Consider the following 24,378-nt stretch of genomic DNA (forward strand, 5'->3'; position numbering starts at 1 on the left):
AGCAAATGTTTCTAAATCTCTGAAGTTTTTGATTCTTCATCTATTGCATCCCTACACTCAGAAAAATCTATAATTTGTCTTGCATATTCCTGCTCCAAAAGATACTGCCTAAGTATTAATATTAAACTTTTTGGGAGCCTCCTCCCAGAACTGAAATCAGCAATAATCTTTTTTTTTTCTTTTTTTGAAACAGGGTCTCACTGTCACCCAGGCTGGAGTGCAGTGGTACCACCATGGCTCACTGACTGCAATCTCGACCTCCCCGGGCTAAGGTGATCCTCCCACCTCAGCCTCCCAAGTAGCTGGGACTACAGGCACACACCACCATACCCACCTAATTTTTGTACTTTTTGTAGAGATGGGGTTTTGCCATATTGCCCAGGCTAATCTCGAACTCCTGGGGCTCACACAATCTGCCTGACTCGGTCTCCCAAAGTGCTGGGATCACAGGTGTGAGCCACTGAAACCAGCTAGATTGATCTTTAATTCCAGATTATATCCTTTTCTGTTTCCCTTTCTTTTCCTTTTCTCACAGGCTGCTTGGGTAGATTATCACAGGATCCTGTGAGATGCTCCAATACCTAACTCATTCAATAGTCAACTTCCACAGCAGGAACAACAGTTTGTTGTTAGGTGTTAAGTAACATAATTCCCAGAGTTGAGGTGTGGGACCACACATTTGGTGTCTTTAGGAACCTAAAAGAACATTGTAGAGGAACAGGGAGAACAAGTTCTACCTCTCCAAGGAGTTCTACACGGAGATCCTTGAGAGTGACGGTGCCATCCATCTGTTCCTCCTTCTCCAAAAGCAGCATGAAGAGCCGGCCTTCCATGTCTCCCAGCAGGTATCTTGAGCCATTAGGGTCCACTCGATTGTGGCACACAATCGTGCTTTGCTGCCAATTGGAAGGAAACAGTCATTAGAGATTCAGCATCTTCTACACCAGAAAACAAACCCTACCGGACCACTCCCTTTACCAAACCCAGCCATTTTACCAGCAGACAAATCGCTCAGATAACATTACATGAAAATGAGGATAGATCCTATTGCCCATTAATAGAAAATGGGGAGCTTTTTTATTTTGAAGATAATTTTCTGAGGAGCTCCATCAATATATCTTATATGTTTACTGATATGTCGTCATTCTGCAGGAAAATAGAAATACACAGAATAGGAAGCTGCTGCCAAAATTTACTGAACTATGCATGCTACTACAAATGTTGTTATTTATTCTTAATACCACTAATTACCCCCTACCACTGCGGCAATGCTACCACAGATTTTGTTCTTTTTTTTAAAGACAGGGTCTTTCTATGTCACCCAGGCTAAAGTACAGTGGCTATTCACAGGCATGATCACAGTGCACTGTAGCCTTAAACTCCTGGACTCAAGCCATCCTCCCAAGTGGCTAGGACTACAGGCACTTGCCACTGTAGCCAGCTAGATTTTGTTCTTTTTTCTCAAAAAGAAAGTAAAATGAAACTTTTAAGGCTTAATTTTTACAACTTGATATTCTAAGTCCTTGACATTTTTGACTTTTTTAGCCTTTATAATTTATCAATATATTACTTTATATGACTTGAGCCCTGAAAACATTACATGCAATAGAAATTGCCAAAATTACGGCCGGGCACAGTGGCTCATGCCTGTAATCCCGGCACTTTGGGAGGCTGAAGCGGATGGATCACCTGAGGTCGGGAGTTCGAGACCAGCCTGACCAACATGGAGAAACCCCATCTCTACTAAAAATACAAAATTAGCCGGGTGTGATGGCACATGCCTGTAATCCCAGCTACTAAGGAGGCTGAGGCAGGAGAATCGCTTGGACCTGGGAGGCGGTGGTTGCAGTGAGCTGAGATCGTGCCACTGCACTCCAGCCTGGGCAACAGGAGCAAAACTCCGTCTCAAAAAAAAAAAAAAGCCAAAATGTCCCCTCTTAAAGTTGCCCCATGTGGTAGTTCATGCCTGTAATCCTAGCTACTCGGGAGGCTGAGACAGGAGGATCACTTGAGCCCAGGAGTTCAAGGCTATAGTGAGCTACGATCATGCCACTGCATTCTAGCTCTCCAGCCTGAGCGACAGAGTAAGACCCTGTCTCTTTGACAAAAAAAGTTGCCCCAGTCAATGAAAAGGGGAAGCCTATTTTGATTATCATTTATCTAAGTTAGCAAGCAAGTTCTCTGTATGCAAATCCAGGCTAATCTCTCTCTGTATTCCCAATGGCCAATGCAATATCTTATATGCATAGTAAATTGTCTAACAGGCATCTGTGAATCTCCTTTTGACAAATGAGAGAAAGGGAGGAGCAAGGTGAGGACAAGGAAAGAAAAGATGAAAGGAAAAAAAGGTAGGACTGCGCTCACCTTGATGATAGGAGGGGCAATAGCCAGGTATTTGTCACCATTGTGATAGGTGATTGACTCCTGTCCAATGATGATGGCCCCCCCAAAGGGCTCTGGGACTGCAGGAAAGACAGCAAAATTAGAATGCTCAGCACTCTGGGTCTGCCAAACCAGGACTGGCAAGAGTACAGGTCTAGTTAGCCCCAAGGCAAACTTTAAGATCATCATTATTTTAAAAACGACATCAAAGCCCAGGGAACATGATAGCCTTTACGAGACTCTTAGAATTTGTTAACTGGCCATTATCTAATCCTGGTAGTATTTTTACTGCCACTCTTCTGGTGTTCGACTATTCCTATGGGTGGGGAGTCTTCTCCGTGTTCTTCCCCATGCATTCTCCCCCATTTTTCTTCTCAACTTCTAATCCTTTCCAAGTAAAAGCTTTTACTTTTTTTTCCTGGTTTCCACTCTTGTTCCTTAGCTTAACTTCCCCCCATTATCAGGGCTACCACTGAGAAGAGCCAATTTTCTCTTAAGAGTTTTAAAACTTCCCTACTGAGTGAGACAAACATAATGTAGGGGCAGACGTCTTTAGGACAAGGAGTGAAGAGGCCTGGATTCTAGCCCAGACTTTGTCAATCATGGACAGGCATGGGCAGGTCCCTCTGGCCCTGTTTCTTCATCTATGAGGTAAAGAAATCAGATAAGCTCTACTGCTCCCTTTCAGTTTTTTGTTGTTGTTTTTTTTTTTAAAGAGATGGGGTCTCATTATGCTGCCCAGGCTGAACTCAAACTCCTAGGCTCAAGTGAACCTCCCACCTCAGCCTCTTGAGTAGCTGGGACTATAGATCCTGGCTTCCTTTCAGTTTTAAATGTTATGCCCAGCAATAAAATAATGAGACTCATTTCCATATGCCACTGTGCAAATCAATCTCAATGTTTTATAGTCAATCCCTCCACCCAAGTAAAAGACAAGTTATACTTTTGGGGGGAGAAGTGAAAAACAGAAAATCTCAAAGACAGAAAAAAACAAAGCACAATTTAGAGAAAGAAAACATAAAGGAGTGGTAAACAATGCACACCTTCAATAATACTGAGCGCCAAAACGAAGGGCAGAGAAGGTGAGGGAGCGAACAAGAACAGGGAACTAGCCTAGACCCAGGTGGAGGCACATTTCCTAAACCCCCAACCAACCTGCGATCACCATGGAAGCTTCAGCTTCGACATTTTCCTGTTTCCAAGGGCCCTTATTGAATTCCTTTTCTCGGAGAGACACCTCATAGGTTTTTACGTGCCGCCCCTGAGGGTCCTGGAGGGGAAAGGTAAAATGGTTAGCCTTTAGGAAGGGTGAGCCTTGGGCTAGACAGAGGTGCTGTAAGGGACAAGCCACCACTACCCAGCATCTGACAGTCCTGTCATGTCAGCCCTCCCACCCTTATCCATCAGTATACTGACAATCACCAGCTGAGCCTGGGATGAATTCCTAGGTAGACTGCAGCATCTGAGATCTACCATTCTTAACAATTCAACCAACCAAGAAAGGTTTAAAGTATTAGAAAAATGAACTTGTCACACTGCACTAGGTACTATAAGAGATACTGTGTGCCAGGCACAGTGGCTCATGCCTGTAATCCCAGAACTTTGGAAGGCTGAGGTGGGCAGATCACCTGAGGTCAGGAATTCAAGACCAGCCTAGCCAACACGACAAAACCCCATCCCTGCTAAAAATACAAAAATTAGCCGGCATGGTGGCGCATGCCTACAGTCCCAGCTACTCGGGAGGCTGAGGCAGGAGAATCACTTGAACCCAGGAGGCGAAGGTTGAGCTCCAGCCTGGGCGACCGAGCAAGACTCCATCTCAGAAAATAAAAAAAAGAGATACGGTGTGTGTGCCTGTCTGTGTTCCTTAGCCTCAAGAAACTTACAAAATAGCTAAGTGAAACACACACTGATAAGCTACACCTGTGAGATTTTTTTTAAATTGATACAATTCTTAAAAGCATTCTGATGGAATAATGGTAGAGAGAACACAATTGATTGCTCCGCTAAAGTTGTCAAAACTTTCAGTCCTGCCATTGTCAACATCATCTTCCCCTCCTTTTTCTGCATTATGACTCATGTCAGTCCTGAGACTGCCAAGGTCACCTTTAAGATGCTAAAAAGCAGGGACCGGAAGAAAGCTACACTCAGCCAGTGGAAGATAGCTTCAACAAAGAAGTTATGGAAGGAATTCAGCAATGTGTTTCAGGGCAGGGATCACATCTTAGTCACTGTTACAGCTCCTGAAGCATGAATACCTTTCACATAGCATTAAGTACCTAAATATTTGTCAAATTGAATTTTTGGCATAAAACAGAAGATAGTAATTTTTGGCTGATGAAAACATTTTCCCATCAATGAGTAGGGTTATGACACAACTTCGCAAAAAGTTCAAGTGTGGATTTGGGCCTCTGAGACACACATGCAGAAACTGATCACAACTGGCAGCCCTGAAGCTTAAAACAACCAGCCTTGAATAATCAACAACATCAAAGTTTTAATGACCTAATATTACAAAACTAAAGAACATAGAGAAATTCTAAGTTTTTATTTTAACTCATACTTAGTAAGATCAAACAAAATCTCCTGGTTTCAACCTTATTCAATTGGGTCTTATTCCAACAGCTTCAGAACTACAGTAACACTAAGAAATATACAAAAATATATCAGCACCTCCAATATATAACAAGGCTATCAAACTGTTTATGTGCCAACACACTCTATGTGGAACTGGACTATCATTTCCTTCCATCACTTATTCAGCCACATGCAAATGAAATGATCTTACGCTGCATGGCCCTTTGTTAAAGGGCTGAGATTTTACCAAGATACTGGCATGTTAGTCTGGTGCTCTACCACCCCACCCCCGCTTAACAGATCTGGACCAGAGAACAGCTGCCCAGGATCAGCTCTGCTACAGTTTTAGGCAGACTAAAATAGAAGTTAAGAGCCAGCAAGTTGCTGAGCACGGTGGCTCACGTCTGAAATCTCAGCACTTTGGGAGGCCGAGGCAGGCGGATCACGAGGTCATGAGTTTGAGACTATTCTGGCCAACATGGTGAAACCGCGTCTCTACTAAAAATACAAAAATTAGCTGGGCGTGGTGGCGCGCACCTGTAATTCCAGCTACTCAGGAGGCTGAGGCAGGAGAATCGCTTGAACCCAGGAGGCGGAGGTTGCAGTGAGCCAAGATCAGGCCATCGCACTCCGGCCTGGGCAACAGAGTGAGACTCTGTCTCAAAAAAAAACAATAAAATAAAATTAAAATAAGCCAGCAAGTCACCAGTAAGTGATTACTGGACAAAATGTAAACCTCTTCTTAAAAAACACATATAAGGCATCACCAAGACAATTTCTCTTTGCTTAATATAAAGGCAAGATCTAGATAATTTCTTGACAACTAAGTTTTAATAATCCCCTAGCACTCCAGTAAGAGAATCAAAGTATAAACTGGGTCATCCTATGAAATCTCCCAAGGCCCACAACCAGAGTGTAATCTCAGGATTAAAACCTGCTACAAGCCCCAGAGAGCTTGCTGCCTCCACAATAAGTACTACTGCACTCAAGAAGCAACAAAAGTCTGACCCATATTAATTGTGTTGTTCAAAACATTTCAGGACAAACACATTAAACACTTCTCTCTACCCTACCAAACCCAGACATGCCAGTTAGCAAAAACAACTCCTATCACATCAACCTCACAGTTTCTCCCTCTCTCTTCCTGATCTAGTACCTGGTAGACAAAGCAAATAGTAGGTGCTTGGCAACCATACAGGAACTTGACATCAATGACATGCAGCTCCTCCAGGCGGATGTTGAAGGCCTTGAGTTCTTTATTATCGCGATCTAGTGGAATAACCTTGAAAAGGCCATCATAGAGACGCAGGCCAATCATCCGGCACTCAGGGTCAATGATGCCAATAATACCGGTCTCTGAGGGGCGGCCAATGCGGTCCTGAGAAACAAAATTGGGATTAGGGAAGAACCTCAACATCCACAGAGCAACAGAGGACACTGGGCACCACTTGTGCAGAAAAATTTTAGGAGAGGTAGTAAAACTAATGGATCTATTTGATAGGCCAAATAGTTGGAGCCCCAATGTCAGTGCATGCCTTTTTCATGAAACACTGAATCTCAATGAATTATTACCCTGTCCCTTGGGCCTTGAGTGAACTACAGGAGTCCTTTCTCCAAAAAGCTCAAACCCATAGTGTCTTCTCCTTATTTCTCTGATCGAATAGAGAGCTGCCCCCAGCACTTTAATTTTTTCCATGAATCATGACAGCCCTACTTAGAAAACTTTCATTGGCCTAAAGCAGCCACCTCACCTGGACATTGCCATGGGCTCGCGTAATGATGTCAATGCTCTCGCCACTCTGTTTATACTCCAGGATGCAGGCATTGTACTTCGCTGTCAAGATAAACAGCAGGTCCTTGCTCTCCCCCTGGAAACCAATATTATGCTATCAAAAGAGGTTCTTTTTAAAACAGGAACAACCTGTCCAGTCTTTAAGCACACCAAATTCTTTAAGAATTTTCCAAATTCTTCTCTCCCTAAAGAGAAAATACATGGTGAGCTTGTAACCCACACTAGGTACACATACACCCTAAGGGCATGTACAAAAAGCCAGAACTGAAGCTGGTAAACATCTAGTTCTCACTTTCATGATTCTCCATCTCTCTGTTCTACATACAGTCTTCATCTATTTCAATCTCAAGCTAATCTCAATCATCCCATTCAAATTCTGAAAGATGAATGTAATGCCTCCTCCACTCCTCCCCAAGTATTTGAAGAAAGAGAAAAAAAATGTGGGAATAACAACGGAAGCTAAAATGGATCAACAAAGTCCTACTTATTTAACACAGACTCCAAAAAATTACTGTTTTGTTCAAAGGGTTATAATTAAAATTTTGAACCCACTGCTTTCTTGCCAGATTCAGTTAAGACAACATAAAGCAATGTGGTGGTGATTTGGATGAAAACATTCGCGCTAAAATAATGAAAATACTGATGGTAATTTTTTTTTTTGTTTGGTGTTTTTTTTTTTTTTGGAGATGGAGTCTCGCTCTGTCACCGTGCAATGGCCGCCATCTCCACTCACTGCAACCTCCGCCTCCTGAGTTCAAGCAATTCTTGTGCCTCAGCCTGCCAAGTAGCTGGGATTACAGGCACGTGCCACCACACCCGGCTAACTTTTATATTTTTAGTAGAGATGGGGTTTCACCATGTTGGCCAGGCTGGTCTCGAACTCCTGACCTCAGGTGATCCACCCACCTCGGCCTCCCAAAGTGCTGGGGTTACAGGCGTGAGCCACCATGCCCGGCCTGGTAATTGTTAACATAACTGTAAATGCTTGCTATATGATAGGACCTATGTTACTGAATCATTTCATCTTCACAACAACCCAGGGGATTTGATCTGAAAGGTGCCTTAAGTGGCACCTAAAGTCAGAATTAAGAAATGAAGCCAGGACTGCCCCACTCTGTAGCCTATCCTCTGAAACAAACTGCTTTAATTTCTCCCTTCTAAAGAAGTCAACTTCATAAATGTTTCCCTAATGAATCTCTCCTTTTACTTCTAGAAAGCTTGGTCAAGAGTACACACTGAAATTTGCCATCCAAAGAGAGAAAAAAGAGAAGAGTTTTTCTCCTAAAGCATATTCCACCCATCCCAAGAATTCGCAAAACAACGTAACACAGCCCAAGCACGGTGGTATGCCTACAATCCCCCAGCTACTCTACTCCAGAGGCTAAAGTGGAGGGATTGCTTGAGCTCAGGAGTTCAAGACATCCTGGGCAACACTGCGAGACCCCCGTCTCAAAGAAAATAAATAAACAAACAAAAATAACATAAAACAACCTACGACCAACAGTTCCCCCTCCACTGCTTGTCCCAACTGCAACACTTACCTTGGGCCTGAAAAGCTCCATGACCGCAATCTTCCCATACATGCCCACCTCTTTGACGGGCCGAAGCCCCTCGGCAGTGACCACATAGATCTCTAATCTCGTGTTTTTGGCAATCAACAGGTTTAAATCTTCGGCCGAAGTAAAGTGTCCTGAAAGAACAGACCCTCTAACTTTTGAACTCAGGGGAAGGGCCTCCCATCCCTTCAAAATAATCCTATCACTTATGTCTTATCCTATCACTTATGAGAATACCTCCAGAATTCTCATTTACTTCACATATTTCTCCAACTCCCTCCAGCTACTCCCCTTCTTGCCAAATCCGGCACCTCAGAGTCTCAGTTCATGCATTCAACAAAGCTACTTCCCTAATCAGACTAAGAAAACTGGACTGGACCTAAGAGCCGTGTGTCCTCCAAATGACAATGACTGCGTAATCCCTTCTCATGGCTCTTGCCCCTCAAATTTTACTCTATTACAGTTACAGTGGCAGGCTCTAATTGAGAATGCCGGAGAAAGTGTTCACTTCTTCCAGTCTTCATCTAAAGTCTCACAAAACTTTTATCTGACAGACCAAGTCAAATGAAGAAAAGTCCCAGAGCTTTATATGAAAACACTGTTTTGTCCACACCCCCTGCCCTCCTGGCAGTCTACCAATACCTCCATCCACACTCAGCTACCTCCAACTCTGAACAACAGTTTTGTTTTGGAATCATGATTAGGGTGTATATAAACACGCAAGCTTGGGGTCTGCATATTCAGCTGAGAATGTGGGTTAAGATGACTCTTCCCGGGTTCTGGACATCGGTGTCCTTAACAATCCAAGCGCATCGTCAACAAGGCAAACCCAGCACTGGGCCAGGCAAACCAAACCCTCTTCTCCAGCAGGGCCCTCATGTAAACAACAGCCCCAGGCAAAGGGGTTAGCCTGAAGAGGGCTCCTCTCCCTCTGTGGGATAATGCGGGCATTCCTCACATCCCTCCACCTCCTGGGCCCCCCAGACTTCCCCACAGGAAAATCTTGACCCCAAAGTCATCATTACCACCTCCCCTTTTCCCGGCCAATCTCCGGGCCCAAACGACACCGCACAACCAACTCACACTCCTCTGTCTCACTGGGCCCGCCCTGTTCTCGAGGCCGAATGACCTCCCCAGGACGAAAAGAGACCCTCGAGAGCGGCTTCCAACCCCCAAAAAGCGCGTACAGGGACGACTCTTTCGAGGTCGCGGTGCTGGGGGAGGTTCCTCGGCCGCCAGCGCCTTCCATTCGCCGGGCCCACTCCTGCCCGGCCGCCCCCGGGGCCGCGGGCCTCCCTAGGCCGCGGCTCCCCCCAGCTCCCTCACTCGCCGGGGTCTCCGGCCCCGGCAGCCTCACCGGTCACGCAGCCGTTCACGGCGGTGGGCTTCTGGGCCGTTACCACGTAGTTGTACGACATGTCGAGGCTTGGAGCGGCCCGTCGGGACTCGAGCGCGACACTAGAGAGAGGGACACAAGCGAAAAGACTGGTGGCCCCCAACAGCGCGCAGCGAACTCCACTGCCGCTGCCTCCGCCCCAGAGACACGTTGCAGGCCAGAGCGGCCGGGGCGCGGGGCATCACGGGACGGCCTCACCAGCCCTCTTGGAGGACTCCCGAAGCCCGAGGCCGCCAACCGAAGGAGGCCCCGCCCCCGGAGGCGCCGCCTCGCCTCTTTCCGCCAGCGCCCGCAGGACCCGGATGAGAGCGCACGCTTCGGGGTCTCCGGGAAGTCGCGGCGCCTTCGGAAGTGGCGGATGCGGCCGTGAGCCGGCGGGGGAGGTGCGCCAGTGTCCTCCGAGCTCGCCCGCAGACTCCCCACCCCGTTCCGCGCCCTTTGCCCTTCCCCGCATCCAGTCCTCCTTACGTTGCTCCAGGAGCCCTCGGGCTGTTCCTCCTTTGGGAACGGGAAGGACTGCGGAGGGCTAGAGAGGGAAGGGAGACCGCGATTCGTGCACATCCCAGACTAGAACCTTGCCTGCTTTCGTTTCACTGTCTCAGTTCCTCCAGATCCAGCTGGTGCCCTCGCCTGACGTTTGAACGACCACCTGCTCACCTCCTCCCTTTTGCGCGTTGATTCTTCAGACTTCGAAGGGCCCACCGGTCTGCTTGCCCAACGTTATTAGTGCCCCTATTGTTCTACAAATTCGAACCTCAAACACAAAACCGATATTTCTCCGTAGGGAACCTTAATGAGCCAGGAGAGCAGTCAGCCCTGCAGCCTCCAGGGTACCCCACATCAAACAGGCTCGCCGGGAACAAGGGGAATACCACGTGGCTTGGCACACTCGCAGAATGCCAGAGAGGAGCCAACCCCCATTTTACAGATGAGGAAGCTGAGGCTTAGGGAGGAATTGGTTTACCTAAGACCCTCCCCACAACCCCAAGTAGGCTGAGGCAGAGCTATATTGATTCTTCCTATTGTGCACCCACACTGAGGCCAACACGCTGCTGAACCAGGCTGAACTGAGGAAAAGCTAGAAAGTCATCGTGGTTTACATCTTGCCTTTCCCATAGCAGAGACTCTGCCTGACTTTGGAGGCACTGAATTATCAGTAGTAAAAACACACTCTGTAGAAAAACTAGACATTGTTTTAGATTCTGGCTGTTACCTGTATTACCTTGGACAAGTCCCTAGAGCTCTCTGAGTCTGTTTCCCAGAAGTAAAATGGGTCACAAACCTGGCTAGCTCCCCCCATTCCCTTCCCTTTTGGTGCCAAGGCCAGTGACGGCAAGCGTGTGACGAGCTTTGTTAACTTTTTCGCTGCATGTGATGCCCGTGTAAAAGATAGTTATTCTGAGGATCACTGTCCTTTAGTGATGAAGTGGGTGCTGTTCCTGGACATAAAGGCAGACCTGTGCTTGACATGGATTGATCTGTCTTCTAGCAGTGAAGTGCAGGCATGAACCTTGGTCAGCCCCACACTCTTCTCCATCCGTAGCCCATGTACTAGAGTTTGGACTTGGACCGAAGTCTGGGGCAGCTCCCTAATTACTAGGGTGCTGAAGGCGTGATTGTGCCAGTCGACTGCGAGTTCCTTCCGCAGCTTGTATCGTTACCCACTCCTGCAGGTGCTGCTGCTGCCTCCACTGTACTCAGACCCAGGCAGCACAGGATTGTCCATCCTCCAGCAGCTCAGTGCAACGGTGTGAACTCAGCCTGTTTCAGAGCCTCCACACCATGGTGAGTCATACAGGGCCGGGACAGGGGAATGGCAGCATGGTCTCAAAGCAGGATCCCAGCCTTGGGCAAGCTAAAGCTCCTTACACTTTGACTGAGAGATGCTATTGCCTCCTGAGGCTCACGGGTGAAGAGAGAGGGTCATCCTCTCTCCCAGGGTCTGATCCCTGCTTTTCTTCGTTTCCTGGAGGCCGCTGGTCCCAGCCAGGCCTGGGGCTGCAGCCTCTTGAGTCCCTTCAGAGCCACTCTGCCGCTTATCTGGGTCTTGCATTCAGAGTAAAACAGTAACAGTTACCTGCTCTGTAATAGACACTGTACCGGTCACAGAAGGAATCGTAAAGAATGACCATGTGACCGTTCCTAACCTTGGGGCTTATGTGGGCTGGTCTGGAGCTGGGATCTACAGTGTGGGAGGCTGGCCATGTCCCTGGGCTTTGCTCCAGGCCCACTGATTTGAACCAAAAGAAGCCTTGAACATATCTGGATTCAAATTTCAGCCTGCCACTGACCAGCTGCATGACCTTTTACAGACCTCTCTGCGCTTCTTTTTCTTCATCTGCATTATAAGGCAAATTAAGGCCTACCTCCAGTGGTTGTGTGGTGTTGATCAAGCAGAGTCCTGGAGGCCTCACCTGACTTCCTTTCCTTTTCCATCCTTTCAGGCCACTGAAACCAGGGATAGCACTGGTCCCTAAACCCTCTTCTGGCTGTGTAAAAGACAGATTATCAAGATGGGGAGCAGGCCACTTTCTTGGAGGGTAGTGGTGCTGGAGGCTGGGCTTGGAGTGAGGCCAACTCACAACTTCATTGTGTGTTCCAGTCCCTGGTAGGCTCTGAGAGCCACAAACCCATGTCCTTTCTAGGGCAACCTCTGTCACCCTCCACTTCCCTCCAGCCCCTCGAGAAAGCAGCATGATATGGCCAAAAGGGAACCAGCTTTGGAGCCAGGCAGACCTGGACACCTGCTGGCTGTGTGACCTTGGGCAAAATAGTTTAACTGTGCCTCAGTTTCCTCACTGGGCTCATTTTTCCTCCATAGGGCTGTTGGGAAGTTTTGTTTTGTTTTAGTTTGGTTTTTTTTTTTTTTTTTTGAGACGGAGTTTTGCTCTTGTTGCCCAGGCTGGAGTGCAATGGCGCAATCTCGGCTCACCACAACCTCCGCCTCCCAGGTTCAAGCAATTCTCCTGCCTCAGCCTCCCGAGTAGCTGGAATTACAGGCATGTGCCACCACGCCCAGCTAATTTTGTATTTTTAGTAGAAATGGGGTTTCTCCATGTTGGTCAGGCTAGTCTCGAACTCCCAACCTCAGGTGATCCACCCGCCTTGGTCTCCCAAAGTGCTGGGATTATAGGCATGAGCTACTGCACCCGGCCTGTTGGGAAGATTAAATGAGACATGCTCAAAAACACTTAGAACTGGGCCTGGCTCTTAGTCACTGCTCAGCAAATGGAACCAATCTTATTGTTCTTCTTGCTCCCTACAGACCTAGGCTACTCTGAAGCAGGTGGCTTAGCCCTGGCCCTGGCCAGATGCAGGACAGGTTGGCAGGGAGGCAGCAGAGCCAAATTTTGTACAAAGGAGCTGGTGCTAGCAAGCTCAGGAAGAAGCCACAGCCGGAAGTTCACCTTGCCAGGACCTGGCTCAGCTGCAGGTTCCCACCGGGCCACCAGGTGGCGGTGGGAGCCCAGCCCTCTGAGTCCACGTTGGGCCCCAGTCTCACTCTGTCTTCAGGACAAAGCCAGGGGCTGCAGCCCTTGTTCAGCAGACTCTGGCTTTTCACAGCCTGTTTGAAAAAGGGAGTAGCTTCATTTGATTGAGTTTCCACTATATCATGGGCATATACTCTGTTCTAGTAAATCCATATTTTACAGAGGAAGAATTTTAGCTCCCGACAATGATGTATCTTCCCTGAGTTCCTGCAGCTAATGAGAGGCAGAAGTGGGATTTGAACCCAAGTCCCTATAACAGCAGAGCTCAAGCCACACTCCATTGTGGCCCCCACGCTACTCACTTCTGTCTGCACCCTGTATCCACTCAGCCAAGCCTGGCGGCACTGCTCTGTAACCCCCCACCAGCCTGTCTACAACCCCTCCTGAGGCCAGTCCTCTCCTCCCCACCCCTTCCTGCTGGTCACCCGTGCTTCCTGGCACCACCACACTATTCACTCATCCAGGCCTTGGCTTATGCTCCCCCTCTGGCTGGAAGAGCCTCCCTTTTCCCTCCTCCCATGTCTCCTGCCCCCTTTTGCCTACCCCGGTCCTGCTTATCCTTCCCAGAGACCTCCAGGCCCCTCGGGAGGCTGCGGCCCCTCCTCTGTGCTCCCATGGTGCACGTGCACTCCTCGTGTAGCAGTGCCCACTGCACATGGCTGTAACCTCTGCTGTGTTTCCACTGAGGGCAGGAACAGCGTTGTTATCTCTTTTTTTATTTCTGAGATGGAGTCTCACTCTGTCACCCAGGCTGGAGTGCAGTGGCACGATGACAGCTTACTGCAGCCATGACCTCCCAGGTTCAAGTGATCCTCCCACCTCAGCCTTCCGAGTAGTGGGACTCCAGGCATGCACCACCATGCCTGGATCATTTTTCATATTTTTTGTAGAAATGGAGTCTCATCATGTTGCCCAGGCCGGTCTCAAAGTCTTGGACTCAGGCGATCTGCCTGCCTCAGCCTCCCAAAGTGCTGGGATTACAGGCATGAGCCACTGCACCTGAGCTGTTATCTCTACACATAGTGTCTAGCGCTGAGCCTGGCATACCAAGAGGCTGGGGAAATGTTTGCCCCGCATTGGAGCACCAGGGAGCAGCGGTGGCTGTGGAACCTGCTCAGCTCCTCCCCCAGCATAGGAGCCTCAGCCTGAGGCTTTTCTTCCTTTTGACAGAAGAAGGTGTTGGGCCCCAGTTTTATTAAAATATTTTACACTGCAGGCAACCACTCCCCCATTTTATTTGTATTGCAGCCATTTTTTCAGAATAAATTGAAGGTATGGTACAAGACACTTCATAAATTAGGTACTGAATAGAAAGTCACACATTATTGAAAACTCACAGAAATACCCACCTAAGATGTCGCCCAACTCAAGGAAGTCCTGTGCTCCTGGAGTTCCTAGGTGGATGTGGGAGAGGGGTCTACACCACAGCAGTGTGGCTGCGCAGGATGGGGGTATCTGTACTGACCACATTCTGACCTCCTTCTCACTCCTCCCTTGCAGACCTCCAAGAAGCTGGTGAACTCGGTGGCTGGCTGTGCTGATGACGCTCTTGCTGGCCTGGTGGCCTGCAACCCCAACCTGCAGCTCCTGCAGGGCCACCGCGTGGCCCTCCGTTCTGACCTGGACAGCCTCAAGGGCCGGGTGGCACTGCTGTCAGGTGGGGGCTCTGGCCATGAGCCTGCCCATGCTGGTGAGTATCCTGGGGTGGGGCAGGGGGTACTGGTGGAGTGGACAGGGCCTCCTGGGGGATCCTTAGTGCTGCCATGAAGTGCAGGATGGAGCTCAGCCCAGAATCAGGAACTGGGGCCACTTCCCACTCTCCCATTTCCTCCGGCTGGGATCAGGGGCCCATCACGGCCTCTCTGAATCTGTTTCTACATCTACAAAACTACGAAGTTGGGCCAAACAATCTCTCAAGTCCTTCTAGCTCTGAGAGTCGGTGATTCCATGAATCTTCTGGACCCTCCAAGCCCAGCAGACCCACCCCGATTCCATGAAGGCTTCCTGACTCTTCCAGCCTAGAGCAGCACCCCTCTTCTGAATTCCCACCTGCTGTGTCCCACGTGTGGACTGTCCTGGCTTGTTTCCTGTGTGGAGCCAGGGACGCAGACTCTCCTTGAGGGCTGCTGGAGGGCAGGGACTAGGATGCGCGTCATTTGTCCGCTTCCTGTCTTCCTTCAGCAAAATCCATTCATTTGGCAAACACTCATGAGCCCACTGTGTACCTGGCACTGTACTGGGCACTAGGGATACCAGACAGGCAAGGTCCCTGCCCTCATGGAGCTTATATTCTACTTAGGGGAGATAGACAATAACCAGGTAAACACGAAAGTAAATGAGATCATTTCAGAGGGTGCTAAGTGACTTAGTAAAGACAGTAAAATGGGGCAAAGGAACAGTGAGTCCCTGGGGAGGGAGCTGGTGACTGCTTCAGGCTGGGAGGTCACAGAAGGCCTCTCTAAGATGCCTCCTAAGAAGGAGTCAGCCATGTGAAGACCTGGGGAATCTTTGAGCACCAAGCACACAGTAGGGCTCACCAAACCATGACCCCCGGAGTGTGGGAAGTCCCAGTGACTACAGGCGCGAGTCCCACCTGGCATGCTCACTCCACTCCTTCCACCTCCAGGTTTCATAGGGAAGGGGATGCTGACTGGGGTCATCGCGGGAGCCGTGTTCACCTCCCCGGCAGTGGGCAGCATCCTGGCAGCCATCAGGGCCGTGGCCCAGGCTGGCACAGGTAAGCCTGGCATGCAGGAGGGGCTGCGGCAGGGAGGGCACAGTAAGCAAACTGAGCCCTGCCGGCTGCTCCCGCAGTGGGGACGCTCCTTATCGTGAAGAACTACACTGGGGATCGGCTCAACTTCGGCCTGGCCCGGGAGCAGGCCCGGGCTGAAGGCATCCCGGTGGAGATGGTGGTGATTGGGGACGACAGCGCCTTCACTGTCCTGAAGAAGGCAGGCCGGCGGGGGCTGTGCGGCACGGTGCTTATACACAAGGTGGGCTTCCACCGGGGACGTGGAGACTGGCCAGCCCTTTCCAGCCTTCCCTTGCCTGGCAGCACCCAGTAACTGGACCTTTCCAGCCCTTCCCCAAGAAACTAGTTCTTTTTCTCCAGTGTTCCCTGATCTCAGAAGGCCCCGCCATCCCCTCAGCTACCTAAGCCCAGATACAGGCATTTTCCCAGACTCGTCCCCTTCTCTTCTCCACACCCAATCAGTTGCCCGGTCCTGGTGCTTCTACTCCCAAGTGTACATAACACACATCCTCCTCAGACCCCGCCCTCCTGCTTTGCCTTGGTTTGGGGGTCATCTACTCATGCCTGATGGCTGCAGCCACCTCCTCACTGGGCTCCCCTGCCTGCTTCCTGCCTTCTGGCCTTGCTCATCCATTCTCCACACTACTGCCAGAGGTGTCTTTTTAAAATGTGTATCTGACTAGGTTATTCATCCACTGAAAGCCTTAGGTGCCTAGAATCAATACAAGCCCTCACCGTAGCTCCCTGACTCCCCACCTTCATCTCCCATCATCCCTGCCTTCCTCTTTTTTTTATTTTCTTCTATTTATTTTTTATTTATTTATTTATTTTTTGAGACAGAGTCTCACTCTGTTGCCCAGGCTGGAATGCAGTGGCGCGATCTTGGCTCACTGCGATCTCCGCTGCCCAGGTTTAAGTGATTCTCCTTCCTAAGCCTCCCGAGTAGCTGGGATTACAAGGCGCCTGCCACCACACCCGGCTAATTTTTGTATTTTTAGTAGAGACGTGGTTTCACCATGTTGGCCAGGCTGGCCTCGAACTCCTCACCTCAAATGATCTGCCCGCCTCAGCCTCCCAAAGTGCTGGGATGACGAGCGTGAGCCACCGCGCCCAGCCATCCCTGCCTTCCTCTTATGGTCTATTCACGCCAGCTCCTGTACCTGCCAGGCTATGGATCATCTCTGGCTTTGCTTATGCAGTGTCTGTGGCCTGGAAAATTCTTTCCTTGTCCAGCCTCCTTTTGGCCTGGCTAACTCCTACCATTCTACAGAGGCCCAGCTCTGATGTCTCCCCACCTGGAAGGCTCTCCCTGATCTCCATCTCCCCACTACCCTGAGCTGGTTGGCAGCCAGTCCTAGTGTGGACTCCATCACTGTAATTACCACCTCACATAAATTTTCAATTTATGGGTATCTGCTTCCCTAGCCTCTCCCCAGGCTGTGAGTTCTTGAAGGTGGAGACTGTGACTTAGTCGCCTTTTTTCCTTTTCAGCATATACTAGATGCTTGGTAAAAATTGGGTGGATGGATGGATGGATAGATGGGTAAAGTGACCCAAAATAGCAAGGCTATGGGAGAGAGAACTCTGGAACTCTAGAGTTGGGAAACTGGCCACCCACTGGCTGTGTGACATTGGACAAGTCACCGCCCCTCTCTGGGTCCATTTCCCCATTTGTAAAGTCTCTTCTGACTCCAACAGACTGGAATTCTTGAAGATTCCTGGCAGGTACACTGTGAATGAGGGGAGTTTGCTCTTCTGCCCTAAATGTGATGGGCCAGGTTGAGTGTGGAAATCCTGAGGTTCCCCCTTCCCAACAAGAAATTCATCCCCTGCCTGTCTTCTACCCCACATGGTACAGTGATACCCTCCCCCCTGGGGCTTTTACCTCTTTGTGGCTGCAGGTGGCAGGTGCTCTGGCTGAGGCTGGTGTGGGGCTGGAGGAGATCACAAAGCAGGTGAACATGGTCGCCAAGGCCATGGGTGAGTGCTGGCCTGGGAGTTGGGGAAGAGAGTGGGGAAGGTTGGACAGCCCTGGGACGAGGAGCAGGTTCCTGTTGGCTGCCTAGCGGTGCTCCCCAGGTTATTCCCCAGGGGTCTAGGGAATGTATCCCTGGGGGAGCTCCTGGGGACTGGTGGCCTTGGGTACCATGGCTGAGGTGGAGAGTCTGGCAGCCTTTCTCAGAGAAGAGGGTACCTATGGGCAGGGCCTCTGAGATGCTGCTGCCACCCTTCCTGATGCCCAGTGCTAAGAGTGGAACAGTCATCCCTTCATGCCTTGTTTCTCATAGGTACCCTGGGGGTGAGCTTATCCTCCTGCAGCGTCCCTGGTTCCAAACCCACCTTCGAGCTCTCAGCCGACGAGGTGGAGCTGGGCCTGGGTAAGCTTGTGGCCATCCATCCCAGCCCTGCCTGCTCCTTGGCCCTGGACTTTGCCCACCTTGCATACCCTTAGAGCCATCAACCTGGTCCTCTCCCCAGGTGGTCTTAGTATTTTTACCTGGTCATTTGAGGCCCAGCCTGGCCCAACCTGCCTGATTTCTACCTGCTTTGCTGTCTATACCCACGGCTTTGGCCATGTGGAGCTCTGTGCACTGCCCACCTCCTAGCCTTTGCCTACCATTCCCAGGTCCTCCTGTCCCTGCCAGAATACACCCTTCTTTCAAGGGCTGTTCAAAGATCACCTGGCTGCAAAGCTTTCTTTCCTCCCCTGTGCTTCTACCTTAACTGTCTTAGTTAAAGCTATCTCCACCACCAGGCCACGAGCTCCCAGAGAACAGAGATCGTGTTTTTCATTATTCTGTCCATTTCCATCCCCCACTCCCGCCCACTTACTGTGTGAGTCCCGCACTGTGTGAGTCCTTGATAAAAACGATGAGCAAATCCCCAGGCCTTGAGTGGGTCAGCAGTGACCACATCTATCCGCAGGGATCCACGGAGAAGCTGGTGTGCGCCGGATAAAGGTAGGTGGTCCCTCTGGCACAGGCCACCCTAAGGCCAAGGCCCCCCAGATGCAGCTCATTCCTGGCTCCCTCTGACAGATGGCAACCGCCGATGAGATTGTGAAACTCATGCTCGACCACATGACAAACACCACCAATGCGTCCCATGTGCCTGTGCAGCCCGGTGGGTAGCCTCTCGCCCGCGTCTCCCAACCCCTCCTACACCTCTGGGCAGGAGACGCCCAGAGGGTCTCACCTGGGGTGTCATGTCTACCCGCAGGCTCCTCAGTTGTGATGATGGTCAACAACCTGGGTGGCCTGTCATTCCTGGAACTGGGTATCATAGCCGACGCTACCGTCCGCTCCCTGGGTGAGCCATGCACTGGGAAGGGGACCCTACAGCCCTTTGGAAAGGGCTGAGGGAGGGTCTTGTGATGGCAGAGAACACGGACTGTGCGTCAGATAAGCCTGAGTTAAATCGTCTCTCTGCCACCTAATTGCCGGATACCTTGAGCCTCTGTTTGTTTTCTTGTCTGCAAATTGGGGGTAATAATAATGGTACCTGCTTTATACCGTTGTTGTGAGGATTAAGTGAGATTAAACATATGTAAGACACTCAACACAGCGCCCAGCACCTGGCACGAACTGAGTAAATGAGACCTGTAATTACTCATCTTCCCCGACGTAGGGGACACCTCCAGTGAACGTGGTCATTTGTGGGGTTATTGAGGGATGCCTGCCAGGAGGAAATCAGGACATCTCCCTCCCGGCCTCAGAGCCCCAGCTTCCAAGGTCCTTGCTTTTCTGTTGTTTTCTTTCCCTGATGCCCATTTTTCCCTTTTGGACTGCCACACTCTGGTATTGCAGAGGGCCGCGGGGTGAAGATTGCCCGTGCCCTGGTGGGCACCTTCATGTCAGCACTGGAGATGCCTGGCATTTCTCTCACCCTCCTGCTGGTGGATGAGCCTCTCCTGAAACTGATAGGTGAGACTTGGAACCTGGGGTCACCCAAGCCAGGGCTGCTTGTAACTGGAAGGAGCCAGGGAGACTTGGAGACCCCATCAGGGCTGACCGTGACAATCAGGGCTCTGGGGCCTGTGAAGAAGGCTCTTCCTGGGCTTCTCCAGCCTTCTCCAGCTCTCACTGGACTAGGAGGAGTTGGTATTAGGATCCTCCTCAGAGAGGCCTGACCCTTTCCCAGGGACCCTCTCTCCATACCCCTGTACACAGTAGGCACTCAGTCCATGCTTGTCGCGGTGGACTCCCTTCCTCCAGGGCTGCTGAGAAAGCCAGGCCACCAGGGTCAGGATGGGAGGGTCCAAGCCCTGCTGAATGCCTGGCTGGACAGCCGTGTCTAAGAGAGTTATCTTGCTGCCCTTAGATGCTGAAACCACTGCAGCAGCCTGGCCTAACGTGGCTGCAGTCTCCATTACTGGGCGGAAGCGGAGCCGGGTAGCCCCTGCCGAGCCCCAGGAGGCCCCTGATTCCACTGCTGCAGGAGGTACCAACCCCTGCCTTTGGGGAAGGGACAGGCTTCCCAAAGGATGCAGGAGTATACGGTGGGGCGGGTAGGGGCCCTGGCACCCACACCTCCCACCATAGTCAAGTGTGGTTGTGAGAAGGGCCTGGTGGGCCTGTTCTTCAGCATCCTCCCTTTCTAGGCTCAGCCTCGAAGCGGATGGCGCTGGTGCTGGAACGGGTGTGCAGCACCCTCCTGGGCCTGGAGGAACACCTGAATGCCCTGGACCGGGCTGCTGGTGACGGCGACTGTGGCACCACCCACAGCCGTGCGGCCAGAGGTTGGTGCCAGGGACTTTGCCAAGTGAGGTCATTCACAAAACCTTAGCCCCCCTTCCACTTGTTTCCCTGAAGGCAGGGACCTTCTTTTTTTTTTTTTTTTTTAGAAGGAATCTCACTCTGTCGCTAGGCTGGAGTGTGCAATGGTGTGATCTCGGCTCACTGCAGTCTCCGCCCCCCCGGGTTCAAGTGATTTTCCTGCCTCAGCCTCCCGACTAGCTGAGATAACAGGCATGTGCCACCACGCCTGGCTAATTGTTGTGTTTTTAGTGGAGACGGGGTCTCGCCATGTTGGCCAGGCTGGTCTCTAGCTCCCGACCTCAAGCCATCCGCTCGCCTTGGCCTCCCAAAGTGCTGAGATTACAGGCATGAGCCACCACACCCGGCCGACAGGGACCTTCTTAACACCACAAATGTATGAGGTTGTTATCTTAGAATTAAATGAAATCCTTCACAGTGAATAACTTACAACTCAAGGCGAACTTATTCTGTTGTCCTCATTTTTCTCAGTTTACCCACGCCAGTGAAAAGCTCTTAACTGTCCAGCATCATTCATTTGAGAAAAAGGTATTTGGTGCCTGCCGTGGGGCAGGCACTGCTCTCAAGTGTGGATACAGTAGTGAACAGAACAGACAGAAATCACTGCCCTCATGGCTTATGTTCTGGGTGGAAGACAGTCAACCAGATAAATCAGTAAAACACAGAGGATGTTAGCACAAAGGGCTAAGGAGAAAAAAACCAAGCCGGGGAGCAGAGTACAGCGTGTCAAATGGAGGGCTTTGGGGCAGGCCTCACCTCCCCAGGCCCCTTTCGGTTACGCAGCCCAGCCCCTCTCCAGACTGCACACTGGATGTGGAAAGGGATCTTGGGAAGCCTTCATTCCACTTCCCTGTCGGCCTTTTCCAGCCTTCATTGGTGCTGGCTGGAAGTCTGGCAGATGGAGGGAGGATCTCTGAATTCCTCCCCATCTCTCTGCCTGCAGCAATCCGGGAGTGGCTGAAGGAGGGCCCACCCCCTGCCAGCCCTGCCCAGCTGCTCTCCAAGTTGTCTGTCCTGCTCCTGGAGAAGATGGGAGGCTCATCTGGGGCGGTGGGTGCCTGGGGGCTGAAGGGCTGACAGGGAGGTGGCTGGGCTGGCTGGGGTCCAGGCCAGCACCACATGCTCAGCGTTGTCATCTTCCCCAGCTCTACGGCCTGTTCCTGACTGCGGCTACACAGCCCCTGAAGGCCAAGACCAGCCTCCCAGCCTGGTCTGCTGCCATGGATGCCGGCCTGGAAGCCATGCAGAAGTGAGCCGGAGCCCTGTGCATCAGACCAGGGGTGGGCTGGAGGAGGTGGTTGGTGACATCTGCGCCCTACCAGGCCCTAGCCCAACCCTCAGAGTGATTCCCTTGGTACCCTATAGTGAGCCTCTTTCATTCTCTTTCCCTGCCAGGTATGGAAAGGCTGCCCCAGGGGACAGGACTATGGTATGTACTCAGGCTGTGGCCCCAGACCTTTCTCCTTTTGGCCCTGTAAGTCTAAAGAGCACCCTCAGTTGCAGGGCCCATGCTCAGCCCCCTTTGCTTCACCTTGTCCAGCTGGATTCTCTGTGGGCAGCAGGGCAGGAGCTCCAAGCCTGGAAGAGCCCAGGAGCCGATCTGTTGCAAGTCCTGACCAAAGCAGTCAAGGTGAGTGAGGCTGGGCCCAGCCACCTGGGGAGACAGGCTTCTAGCCAGCAGACTCCTGTCTCCATGTGACCCTGAGCAAGTTAATAACCTTCCTGGACCGCAGTTTCCTTCTCTGTACAATGGAGATGAGCACCTATCTCAGAAGGTGGTTATGCGGCTAAGGAAATATGTAGAGCCCCGCACACTGCCTGGGATGTGACAGGGCCTCAGTGAATGGTGACCCTTTTCCCTGCTGGAAGTAGATGAGAAGTGACTTTCCATTTGGTGACAGAGCAGAGGGTGCTGGCAGAGCCAGGGCAAGGGCGTGCAGGGCCAGGCTGCACAGCAGAGACGTTCTGCCCATGGCAGGAAGGAGGCGGCCTGGTGGTCTGCCCTTGAACCTGCTCCCACACCCCATCCTCCAGAGTGCCGAAGCTGCAGCCGAGGCCACCAAGGATATGGAAGCTGGAGCCGGAAGAGCCAGTTATATCAGCTCAGCACGGCTGGAGCAGCCAGACCCCGGGGCGGTGGCAGCTGCTGCCATCCTCCGGGCCATCTTGGAGGTCTTGCAGAGCTAGGGTGTGTGACTGCCTCCCTTGGCCTCAGCTCCTCTCACTGCTGTGCTGAGGTGGCCTTTGTCACTTCCTTCTGCCTTCCAACCCTCACCTTCCCCCAGCCTGGCCCTGTTGGCCCACCCTCTAAGTTGAGCAGGAAATCCTCCACCAAGCTTCCAGAACTACAGACAGCACCCAGAGCGAGCTGGAGTGGGTCCCCGTGCCTCTCCAGCATGCCCTTTCCCTTTGCGGGAGGGTGGAGTCCCTGGGTCATGCCCTCCCCTGCCAGCTCTGGGCTTCAGAGATAAGGCATTTTCCTTGTGCAGCCTTTACCTGGCAATCCTAATTTGGTTTTAAGACTCCCTGTGAAATGCCTTCCGCACCTTAACCCCAGTGAGCGTGAAAAAGAAAGTTAATAAACTATAGTACATGGAAGCAAGAAAGACACTGCCTCCTCTGAGGGACCTTTTCCCAAGCATGTAAACAAGGGGGCCCACAGCCCTGGCTGCAGGCATCATGACCCATCTTCTACCAGGCAGATCTTGATTACCTGAGCCCCTAAGGCAGTGTCTCCTCAGCTGGGCTGCTTCCACTGAGACCGCCGACCCATCCCCTTTCCAGTACACACACCTGATGGATGTAAGAATGGTAGAGGGGCTTTTCTCAGCATTCAATTAACAATTCAGTGGCTCCTCAGGAGTCGAATGGGCATTTGGGACACCAGAAGGAAAAGAAATCATCATAGTCTAAGGTTCAGTTGTAGATCAGAAAATGCAGCCAGGCCGGGCACGGTGGCTCACACCTGCAATCCCAGCACTTTGGGAGGCCAAGGCAGGCGGATCCGTTACACTCAGGAGTTCAAAACCAGCCTGGGCAACATGTGAAACCCTGTCTCTACCAAAAAATACAAAAGTAGCCAGACATAGTAGTGTGTGCCTGTAGTCCTAACTTGGGAGGCTGAGTTGGGAGGATGGCTTGGGCCCAGGAGGTCGAGGCTGCGGTGAGCCATAAGCATGCCACTATAGTCCAGCCTGGGCAACAGAGCGAGACCCTGTCTCAAAAAAAAAAAGAAAAGAAACTGCAGCCAAGCCAGCCCCTAGGTCTCTTTCTAGAGCGATCACTGATGGCACCAGGGTGAGCAGGGGCACTGTGTGCATGTGGAGACAAACAGCACATGCCTGGCACACATGTAGGGAGTGGTTAAAGGCACTGGCTGTCGACTCATACACATGATCTGAAATCTGGTTCTGCTTTAACCCGGCTACAGGAGCTAAGGCCTATTTTTTAGCCCTTTGGGATCTGTAAAATCAGAATGGTACCCACCTCACGGGGACATGAAAGGATTCAAATGAATTGATGAAGATGGGCCATAAAGCCCAGCACAGTCCAAGTGCTCACTCACTGAGAGTTATGGTTATCACAAGGGTTGGGCCCCCAGCCCCTCCCAGGTCATCTGCTCTACCACTAGCTGATAGGAAAGAGCCTCCTGCC

General features: G+C 51.1%; 2 protein-coding genes across 8 annotated transcripts in view; one reads left to right on the forward strand and one right to left on the reverse strand.

Annotated features, from left to right (window-relative positions):
* The window catches only part of DDB1 (damage specific DNA binding protein 1), a 33,609-nt gene extending 23,655 nt beyond the window's left edge, over positions 1–9,954 (reverse strand). Inside the window, exons 1-7 of the mRNA XM_019036283.3 lie at positions 9,665–9,954; positions 8,293–8,441; positions 6,711–6,827; positions 6,116–6,337; positions 3,538–3,652; positions 2,365–2,462; positions 738–896 (exon numbers count right to left, since the gene is read on the reverse strand). Coding sequence (XP_018891828.3) covers positions 738–896; positions 2,365–2,462; positions 3,538–3,652; positions 6,116–6,337; positions 6,711–6,827; positions 8,293–8,441; positions 9,665–9,725 — 921 coding nt within the window. The 5' untranslated portion in view covers positions 9,726–9,954. The remainder of the gene's footprint in view (positions 1–737; positions 897–2,364; positions 2,463–3,537; positions 3,653–6,115; positions 6,338–6,710; positions 6,828–8,292; positions 8,442–9,664) is intronic.
* Positions 9,868–23,330, forward strand: TKFC (triokinase and FMN cyclase). 7 transcript variants are annotated; one of them, XM_063693198.1, is made up of 19 exons: positions 9,988–10,086; positions 10,306–10,407; positions 11,377–11,488; positions 14,695–14,884; positions 15,821–15,931; positions 16,009–16,190; positions 17,851–17,929; positions 18,238–18,327; positions 18,875–18,909; positions 18,988–19,072; positions 19,169–19,258; positions 19,756–19,872; positions 20,270–20,389; positions 20,550–20,687; positions 21,668–21,774; positions 21,870–21,973; positions 22,120–22,153; positions 22,265–22,354; positions 22,759–23,330. In XM_063693198.1, exons 3-19 carry the CDS (start codon positions 11,486–11,488, stop codon positions 22,909–22,911), a joined length of 1,728 nt encoding a protein of 575 aa, XP_063549268.1. In that variant the 5' UTR covers positions 9,988–10,086; positions 10,306–10,407; positions 11,377–11,485; the 3' UTR covers positions 22,912–23,330. The 7 variants fall into 7 exon arrangements, with proteins under 7 accessions (XP_004051352.2, XP_018891829.1, XP_063549267.1 ...); XM_063693199.1 differs by having other exon boundaries at positions 10,058–10,086; positions 22,703–23,330; XM_004051304.5 differs by lacking the exon at positions 10,306–10,407 and having other exon boundaries at positions 9,868–10,086.
* The last annotated feature ends 1,048 nt before the right edge of the window (positions 23,331–24,378 follow it).

This window comes from Gorilla gorilla, chromosome 9 (assembly GCF_029281585.2).
Source record: "Gorilla gorilla gorilla isolate KB3781 chromosome 9, NHGRI_mGorGor1-v2.1_pri, whole genome shotgun sequence".
NCBI classification, from domain to species: domain Eukaryota; kingdom Metazoa; phylum Chordata; class Mammalia; order Primates; family Hominidae; genus Gorilla; species Gorilla gorilla.